Raw genomic sequence first — 17,851 nt, 5'->3', positions numbered from 1 at the left:
ACGTGCATTACCACCTATTGTCAGTAAAATATATTGAAGGGAATTTAATCTCTAAACTAATCTGGTATAAAAGATCTAGGTAAAACATTTACCTTCATGTTAAAAAAGAAGTCGGTACTTCAACATTTTTATTTTCTTATGAATTATGTTTAATCCTGTCATTTGTGTTGTTTTTCGCTTTTAATTAAAAAAATAAATTAGAAGACTTCTGTGTGATTAAATGATTTTATCATATCAAACCATCTTATGCATGTTTCTGGAAGAAATAAATATTAATTTCTTATATGTGAATTTCTATGCTCAGATTTAGTGGTGTTATAAAATATCTGGATGAAACCAGAATCTGTTCAGTTTTTTTAAATACTGGTTGCACTTGTTCGCAGATCTGCAATTATGTTGGGCCTGCAAAAGTAATCGTTCAGTTAGTCACCAGTGGGAAGTCTGTCCACTTGCATGCACACAGTCTGGTGGGTAAATACTGTGAAGATGGAGTATGCACAGTTAATGCAGGACCAAAGGATATGGTGGTAGGGTAAGTATATTGACATGTCTGTGGCAAACATTTGTGGTGGACAGAGAATCAAATATAAAAAAATAGTTATTCATGAGGATAAAAATATATTAGTCCTTCATTTTCTGCTCTGTTCTCTTTCTTAGCCTAAAATACAGGAGTAAATATGGTCTGTTTAACCCAGCAGATAAGCATTGGAGTGTCAGAAGCAGAGATGTATCTTGAAATTATTATAATCTAGAAAATTAGGCAGATAATCATTAATAGGAATTTGGTGAGCTTAAGTCACTTTTCCTGTATTATCCAATATGTTTTTAAAATGTTTAAAAAATGTAAGTATGTTGCTTAGGAAATGAGAGAAGAATTATGAGGCAGAATTATGAGAGAAAATCTGGATATTTTAAATTCTTATCCATACTGCATTTCTTTTAAATTTGCAAGTCACCTTCAATAGGTGTTAAGAAAACATACATGATTAAGTAAGAAATTAAAATTAAATAGGAAATTTAAGAGGTATAAACATGCAGTCATTAAATTACTAAAAGCTGTGTACAGTTAAAGCAATAAAGACTGTACCAAAGTCATGATTAGTCTGTTCTTGTTCACTTAAAACAGTATCTTTTTGTATTCGTTTAAAGTACTCAGGCTTATAAATTTGTATTTTCAGGCTTAGATCAGGTTTCAGGCTGACTGCTGTAAGTTTCATGGTCTATGGCATGTCTTTGGTGAAGATGGAAGTTTTCAAAAATTGGAGAGAGGGAGAAAAACTTTCAAGTGTCTGAAGTCTGTACCTTTTTGATGTTTAAAGCCCAGTAGGCTAACCTAACTTTAATTATGGCAATTTAAATAACTTTGTTTGGATACTCTTTTTCATCTTGAAAAGGGCTTTTATTTCCCTGCTCTAACCTGTCTGACTTTCCATGAGATAATTAGCATCATCATTCTTGTCCATATGAAAACTGGATTATTGACTCCATGGTCATGCTTCTAGATGTAACTAGTGATTTTGAATGTATCAGCAGCTTTTTTTCAATATAGGTCTTATTTTTTAATTTTCCACTCAAATTTTCCTCTACTTGCAGTGTGTGTGAATGGCCAGAACCTAGTACGGGCAACCCCTGTTTAACACTGTTTAACTTAGCGCTATTTCACTATAACGCTCATTTGAAATTGATACCTGATTTCACTTAGCGCTCAGTGAGTTTCATTATAATGCTCTTGGTTGCCACCTTGGGTCATTAAAAACAATTGCAGTCGCCATCTTGGGTTGTCAAATATTTTCAGATTTGCTTAATGCTTGGTTTTTCAGGAATCAATTGAGAGTGCTAAGCGGGGGTGCAGAACATTTTAACCTCCTTGGACATCCCATTGCTAGTCTCAGAATTGATGTTCTCAGACAGCAAATTTTTTTAAAAGTTAGAACAGGAAATTGTGGAACAAGAAATCATCCACAGACTGTGTTATGTATGGTTTAAACAGGGACTGTGGATTCTTATTCCATTACCTGGAGTAACTTTTGTGACTCATTTGTTCCTATGGTTTTTTTGCTTGTATGCCTCTCCTAATACGACCCCCCTCTCCCTTTCCCTTCCCTCATTTCTTCCCATCTTGTGTATTCAAATCACTCACTTCACTTTATAAACTACTGTATGCTTGTCCTTTGGTGAAGTGAGCTTGAGTTCACAAAACCTTATGATCTATTTATATATCTTATTTAGTTAGTCTATAAGGTGCATATCTACCCTGCTCAGTGCCTAATAAGCATCATAATAAAAAAGTTCTTGTCCTTTAGACAGCATTGTACTGGTTTTAGTTCGCTCTCAAAATCCCAAATTCCTGAGTTTGCTCATTTTTTGTCATTGCCAAAATCAAGTTGGAGCATGTAATGAGTATCAACATTTCAAAGATTTCCTAAGTTGCATCCACACCATAAGCATATGTACAAAACAAGTTACTGCTTATGCAGATGTGTAGTTCAGTGTGAAGTCATCAGGTTTGAAAAAGCTACTGAAGCACCCGCATTTGAAAATTTGCTTTTGAGAAAGCAATACTGCCTCAGTAGTCTAATGACCTTGGAGTTTTTCCACTAACTTTAGTGGTTTAAAATCAGGTTCTAAGCTCTTATGGTAACAAAGAGAAACTGCATACTGCAGCTTGTGCATAAGGAACAAAATGTTTCTCATGATCGTATTTTTCTAGGTTTGCAAACCTTGGAATACTTCACGTCACCAAGAAGAAAGTATTTGAAACTCTAGAAACACGCATGATAGATGCCTGTAAAAAAGGATATAATCCCGGACTCTTGGTGCATTCTGAACTTAATTATCTCCAAGTAGAAGGATGTGGAGAAAGACAATTATCAGGTAAGTGAGAAAGTATCTTTGGCTTGTATGGCACACCTGCTGAAAACTGGTTTTAGCCCTGAGAGGATTGATTCCCAGCCAGGATAAGGCCTAGGCAGAAACATCTGTTTTGAGAGGCTTGCATGCTTTTAAGAGTTGTTCTGGTGCCAACATGGAGTTAAAAACAAACTGTCTGACAGCATTGCCACCATTACTGCCAACCATAATGTTGCTTAATAGGCTGATAGTTTGAATCATGTTGTATTGTTATTGTGAATCATCAGAATTTATTGATGGTTATAGAGAGCTCTGAAAAAAGCATATCCCCCATCATGCATTTCCTCCCCAGTTTATGCACATCCTTGCAGTCTAGAATCGGCCTTCTTTGGAGCAGTAGCATAGAGTTAATGAAGGACAGAAGGGCCAATTCCACTCTCTATGGCAAGGGTTTTCAGCCTTCTTTAACAAGTGTACCCCTTCTGTCTCAGAGTTTCAGCTCATGTATCCCTTTATATTAACATTATTTGGGGGGCCTGAGTGCACACATGCGCACATACAGCCCCCCCATCCACCCAGCAGGTAAGTAAGTGGGGGAGAGGAAAGGGCCATGCGGGTGCAGATCGAGGGCCCTGTGGTGGGGGAGGGAGTGGGGCACAGACAGGGGCAGGGGCTGGGGTGAATGGAGCCCTGGCCAAGTTAGGTCATGGGACAATCAGAAACCAGGTGGCTCATCCAGGGGCGGGGCGGGGGGGTGTCCCACCGCTGTGCGCACCCCGGTGGAGGCCCAGGGGGCATGTGTCCCCCTCGTCTGTGCATGGGGTGGAGGTGGCTGCCGCTGCACGCTGGATTTTGTGTGCTGCTGCAGTTGCCCAGTAGTGGTGTGATACCATGTGCATCCCTTCGCTGGGCGGGTAGGGGGCACAGCACAGCTGAGCTCAGTGGCGGCAGGCACGTGACATCACACCACTCCTGGGACAGTTGCAGTGGCGCGCAAAGCCCATGCACAGATCAGGGGGGCACATCCCCCCAGGGCCTCCACTGGGGTCCATACAATGGCGGAAGCCCCCCTGTACCCTGTATGACCTTTTTAAGTACCCCTAGGGGTACGCGTACCCCCTGTTGACAACTGCTGCTCTACAGCACAGGCCAATAGTTGGCAAGTACCTCTTGCTTGTTGATATTCTCTCTATGGAAGGCCTGGGCTGCATGTGCCCAGAGCCACTCTTAGGTATGCTTCCTGGCAAGTGCTAGGGGCAGCTTTATGCTAGATATACAACCAGGTTTCTGGATTTTGATGCTTGCTGAGCCGGAGCAAGTGTGGAATGAACTTCTCAGCTATGTTCCTGGGCTCTTCATGGAGGTAGTGCAGACATGTCTGTAGGGTTGGCTTCTCAGTGTAATTCTTGGTTAAACAACTGCTCTATCTTATATGGGTGAACCTTGCCCTTTTCTGTCTTACTCCTGCCTATTTTAAACTCCAGAAGACTGGGATTGTACCATTTTTAGGTCTGTGAAGTACCTGGCACAATTTTGAGTAGGTAAATAAAAGCAGATAGATAGGGAAGTTATTTTATATGTTACAGTAAGTGCAGCATCCTATGACTTGCCCCTCCTCAAATTTCTTAATGAAAACAAAGACTTGAAGCTGCTGGTTAAGATGGTAATAACTAAATCAAAGCCGTTTTTGGTGAGATTTGTCAATACTTTTTGGAAGTAGGATTATTTTTGTATCAATTTATCTGTGCCATTGACTGGTTCCAGATCGGGAAAAAGAAATCATTCGCCAGGCAGCATTTCAGCAGACAAAAGAGATGGATCTCAGCGTAGTGCGCCTTATGTTCACAGCCTTCCTCCCTGACAGCAATGGCTGCTTCACAAGAAGACTTGATCCTGTCATATCAGATCCCATATATGACAGCAGTGAGTACAAAAGGATTGACTTTTAAAAAAAATTTTTGTAAGCACAAGTCCCACCTCCTCCCTCTTTGGAGTACAGAATATAGGAATGACTTTACTGGGTCAGATCTAGGGTCTGTCTAGTGTCCCTACTCCAAAGAGAGTAGTCAGTAGCAAAAATTGATGTGCTCGACTAGAAGCCTTTCTGCATTATCTGGTTAACAAACAAACCCTGAGTCTTGAAGTAGAATCCCAAAACAAAAACACCAGGGTATATGCTAACAACAGATACTGAGACACAGGTACCAGTGTTGTGCAAAAAACAACAAAGGTTATATGCAATTTTTTTTTAATAGCTAAATTCTATCAAAGTCTGATCTCATTAGTGTACACTTGAAGTAACTCCATGGAAGTTGGTAAAATAACTCCTAATTATATCAGTGGAAGTGAGAACAGAATATGGTTCTGATTAATTAATTAATCCAAATATTTTCAGTATCTCCATGTAAAAACTTTTACCACTTCTGAAGTGTCTCTAATTTTTCAATACTCCTACCTACTGCTATGGATTCGGCAATAATTTGGAAAGACCATATACAAGTATGTTATATGTATTACTTTCAGGATCTGGAAAAGTCAGACTTCTAATCTGGAGTCTGAATTGAAGTACAGAACAGTATATTTAAGGAGTGTTGTTGATTTTCTTCAGCAACTGCTACAGTTTCAGTTTGATTTCATTACTGTAATAAACATGCCAGTATAAAGCAAAATGCTGAGGGGAAGGTAGAGCACAAGTTGAACTAGCTACAGCATGCACTAAGCCACACTAAAAGGAAGCTGATGTTATCCTATGCTTTTTTCAAGTCTGAGCATCAAAGTCTACCTTCTGTTTGCGTGGAGGGTAGAAGAGGAAATGCACCTCCTTCTCTTGCTATTAAAGGTTTTATACTGATGACAGTCATTTGATAATCTGAGCCCATCAAATGAATGTTTGGGGTATTTTTTTGTTGATTTCAAAAGAACTGGGTTATATTCATTCTTTTAATGTGTTTTAAAGTAAAGTTAGTCCTTTTGAGTGGTGCCCCTGAAGTCATCCTCCACAGACCAAGTACAGCTAGTGGCAGAGAAAGCATCTGCCACACTGCCCTAGCAGTCTATCTCATACATGACCTAGAGGTACAGTGCTTTTTTATGGTGAGATGGTAGTGCTGTTCCCATGGTGCATGCAACCCTTGGCCTCTGCTAAAAGTAATGTGTCCATGTCACAAGTGGGCTTTGTGGCCAGAACCCCCAAGCTGGACAGAGATTAAAAATTCTTTTCATGTAGACTGTAGAGCAGACCCCTCCTCCCCAAGAGATTTAAGAACAAAGAGAGAGCAACTTTTCTTTGGTGTTGCATTAGCACATGCCAGGAGAAAAATAGAAAAAAACATTATCCATTCTCACCTGTCTTTCAGCCAGTGTATGGTTTGAGATTTTGATTCACCTCTACATTACTTTACTGCTACAGTGGTAACACTGTAGTAACACTGCAGTGAGTGAAGTTCTATTGTAGTCAGGCAAAATTCTCAAGCAAGTCAGCCTCCTTTGTAAGGAATTATGAGATCAGACCTTTTCCAAGTAATGGGTTTATTCTTCTCTTTCATTAAAACAGAAATTCAGACTGTCGTGTGGATCTTCTTTGTGGCTTAGCTTTTATCATATTCTGTGCTTTCTCTTTAGCCTAGAGTTGTGATCAGAGAAAATGATATTTTCTTGTTTTAACTCATCCCTTTCAACAGAAGCCCCCAATGCATCCAATTTAAAGATTGTAAGAATGGACAGAACAGCAGGATGTGTGACAGGAGGAGAAGAGATTTACCTTCTCTGTGATAAGGTTCAAAAAGGTAAAGGTTCCAAACTGTCCAGTGTTTCAAGTCAACCCATTTGGTTAAAGTTATTGATGCCTTTTTCATGTAACCAGTGCATAACACTTGCAGTGATGGACTAATGTGCAGTGGGGCTGAGCTACCACAGTTCCCACTGACTTCAGCCCAATTAGCAAGTTCTCAGCATTTCTGAAAATCAGGTTAGCAGTTGTTAGGATTAATGGGTGAAAAGACTTCCCACTCCAAAGTAAATGGATTTATGTTGGGGTTTGAGAAGGTTTGTGGGTCTTCTTCTCAAAGCAGCAGGCAGGGGTTAGGGTACCACCTCAGTCCCTTTAAACTTTGTATTCTAGCCCCTAAGCTGCTCATGGATTTGGTGAAACATCAGGTTTATGTAGTTCTGGACTCACTGTCCCCACCCCTGTGGCCCCCAATAGCTACAGTGACTAGTGTGAGCCGCACCTGCCCAGCTCTGCTGAAAACTGCATCTTATAGATGTAGATGTCAGAGGAGCTGAACACAAAGAATTACAGTGCTTGTGCAGTTTGAGACATCCCACTGACTCAGAGCAGCAAACACTACTCCTGGTATTCTGTATTTCCAGGATCATAAACTAAATGTTGGCTTGAACACCTCATTTTAGATGCACAAATGTAACGATATTAGCTATTGGTTGTTTACACAATTCTGGTTTCCAGCTTACATGAATGGAATTAAACATAAAAATTTGGAGATTTGAATATTTCAAGCAATAGTTTGAAACAACTGGGCTCCAATTTAGATCTGTGGTAATGTGCTTAGTTTTCCACCTGACTAAAGAGTCAACTCCCTTCCATGATGTTAGGATGATTCAAGCATTTCTGTTATTCCAAACTATGGTAAGGATAGGCATCTGTTATCTAGGGAGCAAACTGATGGAATTTTGAGAAATGTTTTTTTCCCTCCCCTCTGTACTGTAAACCCTTCTGCTTTTAAGAGGATCAAGTAAAAACATAAGATTTCTTTAAAAAAAAAAAAAAAAAAAAAAAAGTATGACTAAATGGAAGCCCCAAAGTGGGGTTTCCCCTTAGCCTGTGTGGGATTTCCCCAGTCCTGTTGCCTCTGAAATCTCTGTGCTCTAAGAATGTCAATGCACAGGGCAACAGGGAGGGAAGTAGTCATTCTCAGTCTTGCTGCTGACCGAGTCAGGGTTAGGAGGAAGCTCCAATGACCCTTCCCATCAAGCGCTTAGAAAATTTGATTTTTTTTTTTTTGGTCAGCCTAACCTCCCTCCTTCCTCAATCTCCCTATTCGGCCTCTTCCCCCTCCCACATCAAGAAAACCAAAGAAAGAGTATCCAGGGCACCCTATTTCCACTTCTCCTCAAAGAAGTTTGTGTAGAGATGGAACTTCTTTTTCTCTCCTACTACTTTATGACATGGAAACGAAGTGCGTTGCTGGAGTGTCTTAGCTCAGGACTGTTGCTGTCATGCTTAGCTCTCGTGCAGAAGTTACTTTTTTTTGCCAAAACTTGAACAGTTCAGGTTTTGATTCAGTTTTCTGAATTTAGACTATTAGAAAAGGGAATTTTGTCTTTGATGCCGTCATGTCTTTCTTCCCTGCAGTTATTCTATATAAAGTTGCTATAGAAACTCCTTTTAACCTTAGGGTTTAATTTTCCTCTTAACTCTGTGTAAATAAACATTAACGCCAGTTTAGTCACTAGAATTATGCTGATGTAAAACTGGTGTCAGTGAAATCAGCATTAGACCTCATGTAATACTTTAATACGGTCTACCGTATTTACTCCAATATAAGACAACCTTGACTATAAAACAACCCTCCCAATAATTAGATTCTATATATGGGAAACTTACAAATTTGTTATAATTTTCCAGGTATTGAGTCTAATTATGGGAGGTTTGCCTTGAATTTATTCTCTTCCCACTACTACAGCAGGGAAAATAAACCTTCCCTTGTACTTTGCCTCCACCCAGATTTTTCCTTCTGCAGACCTTTCTCCCCTTCCTTACAGTCGGACCCTGCTCTTCCTCAACACATGGAAGTGAGGAGTAAATTTGAAAATATTGACTTTGAAATAAACATACCTGTAACAATTTGTGTATAGTACCCACAGACTTAGTTCATCCAGAATTGATGCATTTTACCTTTTTTGAAACTGCTGCAACTTTTAACACAGGTACTCCATACACATGCTTTTAAGCAGCAGTTTTGTACCTACAAACTATGCATGGTATTAGTCCAAAGCCAAAAGGTTCATGACTTGTTGTATAGTTCTTTGGGATGGACCCCAGCAGAGTCAACAGCATTTCAGGCCATGGTGACCCGCAGCTCAGCTCTGCTTAGTATGTGTGTTTACTGCAGATACCCCCACACAAAGGATCCATGTGCTAATTAGCCCCCTATTCATGACTGGAATGGGGTGTTCTTGTCACAAGTCCTGGGGTCCTCCAAATATATATATATATATATATATATATGTAGATGAGGTGCAGGGCAACTGGTCTGGCTCTGCCTCATCTGGAGAGTGGGGCAACACTAATAGTTTGCGATAAGCTGAGATAGGGGTCAACAGAGGGATTCTGGGTGAAGTGTTTGAAGCCCCATTTGGTGATGTTTGCCAGACATTTAAGGCTGGTGAGGAAATAGGAGTAATTGGAAATGGGAAAGAAAAGGCACTGCTCAGCTGTGGGAGTGAAGAGGATGTAGAAATGTATACAATATAGTGGCTTGCCATGACTTGGAAAAGAGTTGGTGCTAAAGAAAACTGCTCAGTGACTATTGCCATATATCTTATTTAGATAGGTTGACCTATCTTTGTGGTAGGTTCCTATCAGCATCTTTGCCTTTTTGGTTAAGATCAAATGTAGTGCATTTTTAATACTAAAGGGACAGTGTCAAGACTGGCTCTGGCCCTCCCGGTGCCGGACTGGTATTACAGTACCTCCAGGCCCAGTGCCATCTTTGTCACAGAGGGAATACCCACCCATTTTATAAGGGCCACAGAAAAGGTTCCTATCAGTACGTTTGTCCACTATGGGCCATGTATTCTATAGTAATGCTCAGTGTTGGCTGTGAATAGTCAACTTCATAGCTGGCTTCCATTACTGAGCATGTGCTGCTTTTGGCAGCAGGTTAATGATAGACAATATATTTAAAGAGATTTCCTTGTATGTGAATGTAAGATGAGGGGTTCCCCCCCATGCTGGTTGAGTGAAAGAAACCTTATCCCGTATTTGAGTAAATATGGTATATAAAGATGATGAATCTATTCTTAATGCGGCAAGTTACCACATGAAAGAAATGCTGGGTGAAATTCAGCATTAGAAAGAATTATTTTCCATTACCCTGAAATATTTAATCTTCGCTTTGCATATGCAGTATACTTTAATGCTAAGAAAAAAGTAAAATCTCCTGAAATGAGCTGTTAGAACTGCCATGCATCATATTATTTTTGTTTTAGAAATAAAACTAGCCTAAAACCCATAATTTGTTCATTCATTTCTTCATCCATTAACTCTCTCCTAATCATTATAGATGACATTCAAATTCGTTTTTATGAGGAGGATGAAAATGGTGGAATGTGGGAAGGTTTTGGAGATTTTTCTCCTACAGATGTACATAGACAGGTAAGTGACGAACGAGCTATCACTTGTGGATGACTTTCACTTCTGTAGAGTGTTAGTTGTGTTTGCCTGAATTCACACAGAAGGCTGGGTAGATTTACACCTAACAGACTAAAATCAGAGACACATAAGCTTTTGTAAGCCTCTGCTTACTTTCTCAGATGCTATGATGAAGCAAGCCAATGTTCATAAAAGCTTCTCCAGCTCTAATTTAGTTAGTTTGTAAGGTACAAATCCGCCCTGCCTTCTTTTAGTTCTCTAGCAACTAAAACTAGATTGGAACTATTGAGGTTAATTCCCCGAACTAATTTTTCCTGTCATTAACTTCTTTTGTTAATTCTTCTGCCTTATTTAAAGATAAATGATAGATGCAGATGAAAAATGTTAAAATCTTAATTAAAAGATATCTGTAAAATGTGGTCCTTAAATAATAAAGGGATATATAATAAGGCAAAGAACTTCCATGGCAAAAATGAGTTAACTGTTTCAGGGACGCTGAGAAATCTGTTCTGGGCGGAAAAAATAACAGAGGAATACCTAATAGCCAAGTATGATGCTTTAGTATCTCTCAAGGCAACTCAGCCTTTTAAAATGGACATTCAAATTTTTAATGAATTTCAAAGTAGAAATAACAACTAAAACAGCGGTTTATATTTTTGACAGACCAGTAGTGTAACTATGGGTGGAAAACTAGGGCATGAACAATGGGCACCGGCATAGAGGGGTTGCAAGAATGGAGCTGCTGCTGCTTCTGGTCCAGCACCAATCCAGCCACCAATGCCACTGCCATCCAGAGTGCAGAACCTTCTTGTTTACCCCTCTGTCACATCATACAGAAATGATTTTCCTCCAAACTCCCACAAAGTTAAAAACCTTAAGATGTAAAGCAGTACCTTATTGCAAAAAACAGTGTCCCTGACAAATCTGCTGATCCATGTTGTTCACAGTTTGCTATTGTGTTCAAAACCCCCAAGTACAGAGATGTCAATATCACAAAACCAGCATCTGTATTTGTTCAACTGCGGCGGAAATCTGATCTGGAAACAAGTGAACCAAAGCCTTTTCTGTACTATCCAGAAGTCAAAGGTAATTCAATCTGTTTTCATTTGTTCATGGGGAAATATCAGAGTTGTTGAGTATTTGTGAGAAAGATAGGGCACATGTTGATCAACTTTCTTGTTTCTTTATTATCACCTTCAGAAAATTTCTTTATCACCTTCAAGGCACCTGACTACTCATGTTGAGCAGAAAACTAATCACAGTCAAGTGGGTTCAGTTAGCTATTTTATATTGGGTTACTGTGCAGTAAATGCATGAATATTTCTCTACGAAATGTTACTGCCAAGTGGTGTCCCTTATAGTAGCAATACAGTGGATGGCACTCTTTCTTGGAGTTATTACTGAAACCCTGCAAGGGCATTTTGGTTCAAATGAAATGTAGATACAAGGGGCTGACTAGTGCTGGTGTTTTGCATTTCCCCACCACCACCATTTCACTGAAATTTGAGGAATGTTCTGACCCCTTGTGTTCAATAAATAACCTGGGAACGCTTTTTGCAAAAAGAGAGATGGTATTATTGATTATTTTTGTGTAAAAATAATGTAAGTAATTGGGTAAAGTAATTAGTTTCAGGAAACTTCAGCAGTGGATGAATATATTTTAAAGACTTTCATGCTGCAAATTAGTTTGATTGAAATATGAGATTGTGGTTAGTGTTCATATTTAATAATAGTAGGGTAGTACCTCAAATCTGAGCCCCACTGTACTAGGCATTGGGTACTTTTCTGACTTTCAAATGGGTTTTATATCCCAATGCATGCCCAACTTATTGTACAGACTGGCATTCAGGGGCAGGGCTATTTCCCTGTTGAAAATGTTTGAGTAAGCTTACAAATGTCTGTTTCCTGGGCTAGATACTCTGTGGGGTCTTCTCTCTTCCTGGATGCAAGTACATTTTGTGCACATACACATATATCTATAAACTGTGTATGTTTGCAAATTGTGCATTCGTATGTAGACCATTCCATATGCTGTCCGATATGGTCACCAGTTGGGTTTGGTGCTTAGACTGATGTGGCTATGCATGTAATGTCCTTATCATATTTGTCACATGCCTCTTGGGGGTGATTCTGTTTTTTACTAGGGGATATTTTCTTTTCTCAACACAGTGTCTGGACTTCCTCTTTGCTAGAATGTTTGTCACTATTCAGTGCCACCTCTTTTCATGAGTTTTGTCTTACGTATGTTTCATTTTATGATACGGGAAGTTTTTTGATTAGTTGATAAGGTGGTTTTTGATGGAGCTAAAGACTTTTGTTTAAAATATAAAATATTTAAGGCATGTTTTGCCTTCAGCTACTGAGCAGAGTTTGCTATTTTTATGTCCAACTTTAAACTCAGGTTTATTCTGCTGGCCTTCTGTGTTGTTTTAGTTAGGTCCTAATGTAAAAATTGCTGAATTAGCAACACGACCCTAAATGAGAGAAGTGGAAGGCCCAAGTACTTAGCATGTCTGAAAATCAAAGCGTTCAATAGTTTGACACTTATAAATCATGTGGCCATTTCTAAAATGCATTTGTCTGTCAACAAAAATTGTGCTTTTGGTTCCCAATGATAACCTTTTCAAAAATGTTTGTGTGTGATTTTCAGAAGCAACTTGGGCATTTAGGAAGCAAAAACCCATTGATTTTCATCAAGATTTAGGCTCTTAAAGTATCCATGTCACTTTTGAAACTGGCGCACAGATATTTTTGAAAATGTTACCCAATCTGTGCCACATCCTCATCCAGTCTCCCCTGTTTAAGCATAGATGCACCTGATACAATATGAGGGGTGGAATGAAAACCCGAGTGGTGCTGGTCCTACAGTCTGTCTGAGAATTTTGCTTGGTTTGTTGTTTACTCACTAGAATGTTTCACCACTGCCTACTGTACATAAAAGTCTTACTGTGTTGGAGCTGGTAAAGTTTCAATGTTCCTGTATCACTTCAAATCAAGCTAATGGTTTTTAGTAACACGTTCAGTTCAGTACCAATGCTCTCTTCTGTCTCCAGCTGGTCATTGAGAGAGAATTGAGTCATCTCTTTGTTTTTCTTTCATTCTCTTCCTTAAAACACAGACAAAGAAGAAGTGCAGAGGAAGCGACAGAAGCTGATGCCTAACTTTTCTGACAGCTATGGTGGAGGCAGTGGTGCAGGAGGTGGCGGGGGTGGAATGTATGGCGGTGGAGGAGGTGGTGCTGGCTCAGGTAAAGATAAAAAGAGAACTGACGTGAGTTTCCTTTAATACTCACGGGGGGGAGGGGGGTTTCCAAGGGTTCATTACAATAAAGTAAACTTGGGAAATATCCCACATATCAATAGATCTATGAAGCCTGATTCTTCTCTGTCATACTTACTTTGTACCAGTGTAACTCATTGCCATAATTGAGTAACTCCTGGTTTTCACTGATATGAAAAGACAGGTCAGACTAGAATATCTCCTATAATTCCTGGTTTCATATTGGCAGTCAAATAATCCCCTCATAGTTGTTTCCTTGTGGTTATATGTCACAGATGTTATTCTTCTTGCTGAGAAGGACTGGATAAAAGTCCTTCATAGCCTATCAGTGTCACTCTGAGAAATAAAGTATGGGCAGATATTTTTTTCAGGAGTGGGCTTGAATTAGTCTCTCCAGTGCTATTGTTCCTGCTGGCCTGAATAGCAAGAGACTAAAATTACTTGATTTCTCATCTGCTGTCATGCCTAACCAACCTGATTGCCTTCTGTGATGAGATGACTAGCTCTGTAGATGAGGGGAGTGCAGTGGATGTGATAAACTGGCTGGATCATTGGGCTCAGAGGGTTGTAGTCAATGGCTCAATGTCTAGCTGGCAGCCAGTATCAAGTGGAATGCCCCAGGGGTTGGTCTTGGGGCCAGTTTTGTTAAATATTTTCATCAGTGACCTGGAAGATGGGATGGAGTGCACCCTCAGCAAGTTTGTCAGTGATACCAAGCTGGGGGGAGTAGTAGATATGCTAGAGCGTAGAGCTAGGATTCAGAGAGACCTTGATAAATTGGAGGATTGGACCAAAAGAAATCTCATAAATTTCAATTGGGATAAGTGCGAAGCCCTGCATCTAGGATGGAACAGTCCCATGTACCGGTACAAGCTGGGGACCAACTGGCTAAGCAGCAGCTCTGCAAAAAAGGCCCTGGGGGTTACAGTGGACAATAAGATGAATGATCCAACAGTGTGCCCTTGTTGCAAAGAAGGCTAATGACAGTCTGGGCTGCATTGGTAGGAGTGTTGCTATCAGATCAAGGGAAGTGATTATTCCCCTCTATTTAGCATTGGTGAGGCCACATCTGGAGTACTGTGTCCAGTTTTGGGCTCCTTACTATAGAAAGGATGTAGACAAATTGGAAAAAGTCCAGTGAAAGGCAACGAAAATGGTTAGGGGGCTGGGGTACATGACTTCTGAGGAGAGGCTGAGGGAACTGGACTTATTTATTCTGGAGAAGAGAAGACTGAAGGGGGATTTAATAGCAGCCTTCAACTACCAGAAGGGTGGTTCCAAAGAAGATGGAGCTGAACTGTTCTCAGTGGTGGCAGATTACAAAACAAGGAGAAATGTCCTCAAGTTGAGCAAGGAAAGTTTAAGTTAGATATTAGGAAAAACTTTCTCACTAGAAGGGTAATAAAGCACTGGAACAAGCTACCCAGAGAGGTTGTGGAATCTCCATCCTTGGAGCTTTTTAAGACCCGGCTATAAGAGCAAGCACAATTAGAATAATGTCAGTATAGTGTCCCTAGTACAGAAGGTGCAGAGCAGCAGTTGTCAAACACTGTTTCCTAGGTCAGTTTACCACATGGTATTTGAATACGAATCCATTGTAACTCCACTGATTAAAAATATGGTAGCAGCACACCAAACCTGGTTTATGAGGTTTAGATGTGGCAAACTAGCTTTCAAGGTCCTGGAAAATGCTGGAATAGAGGATGTCACTACTCAGGCATGTAGAATCTCCTCCAGTTGCCAGGGTGGAGGGATGGAGAACTTGCATCTATTCAAGAATATCTTGTTTTTGTAGGATGGAAAAGCCAAAGAAGAAAATAGCGAGAACTGTACCTCAGATGGTACCTTGCAGGTTGAGTACATGATTCCCATATAGTGTCTGTTTTGCTTTGGAGGATAATTTTAGTGAATTTTTTTTCCCCTTTTATGTTGTTTTTAGGGTTTGGTTACCCTTCATATGGGTATACTGCTTTCGGAGGAATGCATTTCCACCCTGGTACAACAAAATCGAATACTGGAATGAAACATGGTAACAATAAAAAATAGCGTTGTTGCAATAGTACTCTTGAGTTAACCATCTGTATTCCAGGGAGTGATTGCTGTTAGTGGCTGTTGAAGTTAGATGAGACTGGGGTGGGGGGGTCTACACTGCGGTGTGCAGTATAGTATAGAGATACCCACACTAACTCTAAAAGGGGCAGTTTAGGTACCAAAAGTTATGAAGCCCTAGCAACACAGACTTCCAAACAGATTAATTTACTCTGCATCTTTCTAAGCTGGGCTCAAATAGTACCAAATGCTGCGTGTGTATGTATGCACACACGTCTCAGCATTTAACCACTAAAAGCTCAGTATTAGCCAACAAAATCCCTCAGTACTTTCTTAGATATTGCAGTTTCCTTTGTCCTTAGAGTAGGAGTAATTGGATGGCAAATGCTGACCTTTGAATGGGGAACTGTATGTGTTAGTGACTGGATAAGGTTATTAAGATAGGAAAATAGTCTTCCCAGGGATTAAAAATTGACTGGTGGACTGTGACTGTTGGCATTATTGCCCACTGGAGGCCAGGTTTTCAACTATAAAAGCATTTTCCCCTCCCACACTCCTTTAAAGAATACAGGAGGCTCACTGCCCTTGTCCTCCTGTTTCCTGTAAGCTGCTCTCGAGGGAAAGCAACCTGAGAGCAGCCCTTTTGTCCTTGGGAATGCCCTGACCTGGCAAATCCTTCCATGGAGTGCACAACATTTTGCAGCTGGGTAGGAGAGAGGCACATCCTCTGGTCCAAGGGAGGGAAGGGGAAACCTGTGACCACTTGAAAAATTAACAGAATGGATGTTTTTAATGCTTGTACTCTAAACAAAGAGGAATCACTTCAAATCCAAAGCACTGAGAAAACTGCCTACAGGACCAGCTGTCAAATGCACCCAAGTCAATCTGGAATAACTCCATTGGCTCCCCATCACTCCAGCCTTTATATCACTGTATGTGAAATCAAAGTTCATGCCTACAGTTGCTGTTCTCTACTGATATTTTTAACTTGATCCTTCAGTTGAGAAGCTGGTAAAGAGAACATCCTAAACACTTCAGTAGTAGTTACATTTCTGTACTTTTCTTCTTGCACAGTGAGCTCCAGATTTTGTCTTGCTAGCATTTAATGTTAAGGGGCCTGATATAATGAAGTCAGCAGATGACTTTCTAGTGAGTTCTTTGAGCTCTGTATCTTGCCAGCAGAGCATTGATTGTCCTTTGCACAAAAGGGTTAATGCTATTCATGTCTATTTTCAGGGCTTTCAAGTGATGGACATGAACAAGACAGGGAAAGCTGCAATAAGCACAATGACAAGCAGAATGTGAAGCATGGTGGGAAAAAGGAGATCTCAGGCAGGGATGACTCCCGACTCTGCGGTAATAACGAGGAGGAGGATGCTACTTTGTCACATACAGCTCCAGATGAAGCCAACTCTAGGTTACAAGGTAAGCAAATAAGCTGGTTTACTTTAGACTATATTAATACCCTCTATAGGGTAGAACAGTTAAAGGTTTGGAAGCTCCACAAGTTCTTGCTCAGGGTCCACTTTTGCCAGTGTTTTTTTTTTCCTATGCATGTAAGATAGAAATTTGTTCTGAATTGGCAATGGCATGGGTTCACGCCCTGTCATTCCAGTGGGCTACCAGTTCTAGTTCTAGTTTATAGATGCCTCTGGTCTACATCAGCCTCTGGGGTAATATTGCCTCTTCAGGTCAGAGGCAGACGAGATGACCTTCTCGGCCAGATTTGGCATTGATTTTTACACACTGTGAGATCCTATTGCAGGCAGCAGTTAAAAATGTATAGGGACCTACTGAATTCATGGAAGAAGTAGGCTGCACAACAGCTCCTTTAATCTTGCAGGTTCTCCCATGCACCCTCCTCCCAGTTACTGATTGGTTTTGTGGCTCTAGTGACCCTGCTGCTTGCCGCTTGGCTGGGCAGGAGGCAAAACAGTGTTGTATTTAAAATCATGGTTTTTGCCTCCCTGTCGATCAGGAATGAGAAGGGAGGAGGGAGGAGAGCATGCAGGGGAACCTGCAAAATTAAAAGAGCTACCACGCAGTCCACTTCTGCTGTGAATTTGGTAGGTCCCTACAAACATATAAATTGTGAATTTATCTCTTGAAATTGTCTCTTGATATTTAGCAAGCTTAACTATCTGCAAAGAAAAAGTTTTTTATACACTAGATGCATTGCTGTGCAGTGAATAAAGTAAACAATCACATCAGCACTGCTTCATTGCAAAATCCTTCACACAACAAATCAGAAAAGAGGGAGAAAGGAAGAGGGAGTGGTTG

General features: G+C 40.3%; 1 protein-coding gene across 11 annotated transcripts in view; it reads left to right on the top strand.

Annotated features, from left to right (window-relative positions):
* The window catches only part of NFKB1 (nuclear factor kappa B subunit 1), an 89,127-nt gene that overhangs the window by 50,058 nt on the left and 21,218 nt on the right, over positions 1-17,851 (top strand). For 9 of the 11 annotated variants that reach the window (XM_025215653.1, XM_025215652.1, XM_025215650.1 and 6 more), the window contains 9 exons: positions 384-532; positions 2,711-2,874; positions 4,615-4,773; positions 6,531-6,635; positions 10,155-10,246; positions 11,191-11,329; positions 13,362-13,490; positions 15,462-15,551; positions 16,808-16,996. In XM_025215653.1, coding sequence (XP_025071438.1) covers positions 384-532; positions 2,711-2,874; positions 4,615-4,773; positions 6,531-6,635; positions 10,155-10,246; positions 11,191-11,329; positions 13,362-13,490; positions 15,462-15,551; positions 16,808-16,996 — 1,216 coding nt within the window. Of the gene's footprint in view, positions 1-383; positions 533-1,187; positions 1,324-2,710; positions 2,875-4,614; positions 4,774-6,530; positions 6,636-10,154; positions 10,247-11,190; positions 11,330-13,361; positions 13,491-15,461; positions 15,552-16,807; positions 16,997-17,851 lie in introns of those variants that run through there. The other 2 variants (XM_025215660.1, XM_025215659.1) reach the window with 2 other exon arrangements.

This window comes from Alligator sinensis, unplaced genomic scaffold (genome assembly GCF_000455745.1).
Source record: "Alligator sinensis unplaced genomic scaffold, ASM45574v1 scaffold1520_1, whole genome shotgun sequence".
Taxonomy (NCBI): Eukaryota; Metazoa; Chordata; order Crocodylia; family Alligatoridae; genus Alligator; species Alligator sinensis.
Note: the sequence above shows the minus strand (reverse complement) of the source record. Positions and strands in the feature narration are given on the sequence as shown.